The 2,773-nt window shown below is 62.4% G+C and overlaps 1 protein-coding gene across 1 annotated transcript in view; it reads left to right on the plus strand.

The window, feature by feature from the left end:
• The window catches only part of PTK2B (protein tyrosine kinase 2 beta), a 51,621-nt gene that overhangs the window by 44,059 nt on the left and 4,789 nt on the right, over window positions 1-2,773 (plus strand). Inside the window, exons 14-18 of the mRNA XM_035900728.1 lie at window positions 189-289; window positions 514-603; window positions 1,120-1,324; window positions 1,961-2,069; window positions 2,195-2,210. Of these exons, the coding sequence (XP_035756621.1) occupies window positions 189-289; window positions 514-603; window positions 1,120-1,324; window positions 1,961-2,069; window positions 2,195-2,210 (521 nt within the window). The remainder of the gene's footprint in view (window positions 1-188; window positions 290-513; window positions 604-1,119; window positions 1,325-1,960; window positions 2,070-2,194; window positions 2,211-2,773) is intronic.

Here is a 2,773-nt window from a genome sequence, read left to right on the forward strand (position 1 = left end):
TCCCTTCATCCCTTCTCCATCCCTTCTCCATCCCTTCTCCATCCCTTCTCCATCCCTTCTCCATCCCTTCTCCATCCCTCCATCCCTTCTCCATCCCTTCTCCATCCCTTCTCCGTCCCTTCATCCCTTCTCCATCCCTTCATCCCTTCTTCATCCCTTCTTCCAGCCAAGGGTCTCTCTCCTTGCAGGGATATTGCTGTCAGGAACGTCCTGGTGGCCTCCCCAGAGTGCGTGAAGCTGGGAGACTTCGGGCTCTCCAGGTACATCGAGGATGAGGAGTACTATAAAGGTAAGAGCTGTGCGAGGGCGCTGGGGCTCGCTCCAACCCTGTGCGGTCGGAGTAGGGATTTCTCTGGCCGGCAGAGCCTGAGGGTTCCTGCAGCAGCGGGACGGGGTGGTGGGAAGGGGCTGGGGCAGCAACCGTGGTGAGCCCTCGCTGCCTTGCCCAGCCGGTGCTGGAGCTGCTCCGTCCCCCCTGCAGTGGGCACAGCCACCATCCATCTCTCCCTCCAGCATCCGTCACCCGTCTCCCCATCAAGTGGATGTCACCCGAGTCCATCAACTTCCGCCGCTTCACAACGGCCAGTGACGTCTGGATGTTCGGTGCGTGGTGGGACAGGGACAGAGTGGGACCCCGGGTGTTGTCCACCTCCCGTGGCATCACCTTAATGCACAGGGACAAATCCTGCTCCGGAACGGGGGGGTTATCCCAGCCTTGGGGCAGAGCTTCTTGCAATTCAACCATCATTAGGTGCTTCCTCCTTCCTCCAGGGAATTCAGGACAGGCAGGGGGCTGAGTTAAACTCTCCCCCCTGCAAATATCCACCTCCCTGCCTATCAGCCCATCCCCATGGCTTCTGGCGCCTATCTGTCCGTCTGCCCGTCCCCAACAGCCCTATGGCCGGCAGCAACCAGGAGCTGGGCTCCTTGCAGCTCCCCAGGAGAGCAGGCAGCTCTTTCCTCCCCATTTTCCACCCAGGGATCGGAAAGCCTGAGCAGCCAAATGTCCTGATGGGACGCAGCAAAGTGTGGTGCTGTCACCGGGTCCCCAAAAACCCCGGTGAGGGGCTGGTCCCCCAGCTCTAGCATCCGTTGAGGTTGCTCCTGTTGCTCCCACAGCCGTGTGCGTGTGGGAGATCCTGAGCTACGGCAAGCAGCCCTTCTTCTGGCTGGAGAACAAGGACGTGATCGGGGTGCTGGAGAGGGGCGACCGCCTGCCCAAGCCCGATCTCTGCCCCCCCATGCTCTACACCCTCATGACGCGCTGCTGGAGCTACGACCCCAGCGAAAGGCCCAAGTTCAAGGACTTGGTTTGCAGCTTGAGGTGAGGATGAGGGGGAGGGCTGCGGTTTGATGTAGGGGTGGGCGACTGGGTAAAGGAGAAAAACGAAGCCTGGAGTTTTCTCCAGGTCTGGAGTTTTCTGGCCAAGTCCGAACTCAAGGGACCATTTGAGGCCACCTGCCCCAGGGGGTGTCTGGACTGAAATGGAAAAATTCCTTCCCCTTGGGGCTGTCAGGCACGGGAAGGGGCTGCCCAGGGAAGGGGTCGAGTCCCCAGCCCTGGGGGGATTTAACAGCTGGGCAGAGGCGGTGCTGAGGGCCAGGGTTTGGGGGTGGGATGGCAGGGGTAGGGGAACAGTTGGGCTGGGTGACCTTAGAGGGCTTTCCCAACCTAAACCATTCCATGATTCTGTTCTCTGGGAATGCTTTGCTTCCCAGGGAGGGGCCTTGCAGGAGAGTCCTGACCCCACATCTCATTGTGGCCAGCCGTGGTGATGCTGGCGGGGCTGGCCAGGACCATGCTCTGTCCCCCCCAGCCCTTTCCCTTCGCTCTTCCCATCCCGCCTTGCTCCCTTGTGTTCTCCATGGCCCATCCAGCTCCAGCATCCCCATGCTCTGGGGTACAGAGATGTGCCAATGCCCCCTCCTGGGGCTGTCACCCCCCCATCTCCCCCTGCAGTGACATTTACCTGATGGAGAAGGACCTGGCCAAGGAGCAGGAGAGGAACAACCGCCACCGGCCTCCCAAAATCATGGAGCCGCCATCCTTCCAGGAGCCACCTCCGAAGGTGAGGAGAGGGCAGTGTGGGCAGGTTCACCGCCCCACCTCGACCCACCGAGGGGTGCTGCAGGAGTGGGACCTCCCCGATCCTGCCCCCCACCATGCATTTCACCCCCCCTCCCCTCCCCGCAGCCCAGCAGACCCCTGTCAGGTAAGGTTGCACGGCCGGAGCATCCCACAGGAACCTGTGCAGAGGGGTCGACCCTGGAAAACCCTGCCTGCAGCTCAAGCCCTCGGGGGCTCGTGGCTTTTGGGGCCCCCCCGGCACCCCCGGGGGCCTCCCCCCACCTTGCCAGCAGGACACCGCGCCGCTCGGAGCTCAGCCCTGCCCTGCCCGCCCCGTGTTTTATCCATCCCTTGGAGCTGGCAGAGAGGTTTTTGCCCCGGGGGAGGGCAGTTTGCAGGCTCAGCACCATCCGGTTTGCATGCACGGCTGGGAGGAGAGGAGGTTTGCTGCTCTCTGCTGTCACCTGGGCTGATTTTGGCTGCCCCCGTGGGAGCACAGGTCACCCCCCCTGCAAGGACCGGTGCTGGTCCTTCCAGCATCAGCGTGAAGCCCTCAAGAGCAACAATTTCGGGTGCTCTTTTGGGGCTGGGCAGGGGTCCAGGCAGCAGCGTGGGAGGGCTTAAACCCACGCTCAGGGCGAGGAAGAGCCGAGCAGGGAGGAAGATCCCGATCCTGCTGCACGGGCGGGCATGAGGGCAGAGGCT

This window comes from Egretta garzetta, unplaced genomic scaffold, assembly GCF_000687185.1.
Source record: "Egretta garzetta isolate BGI_Z169 unplaced genomic scaffold, ASM68718v1 scaffold218, whole genome shotgun sequence".
Classification (NCBI taxonomy): Eukaryota; Metazoa; Chordata; class Aves; order Pelecaniformes; family Ardeidae; genus Egretta; species Egretta garzetta.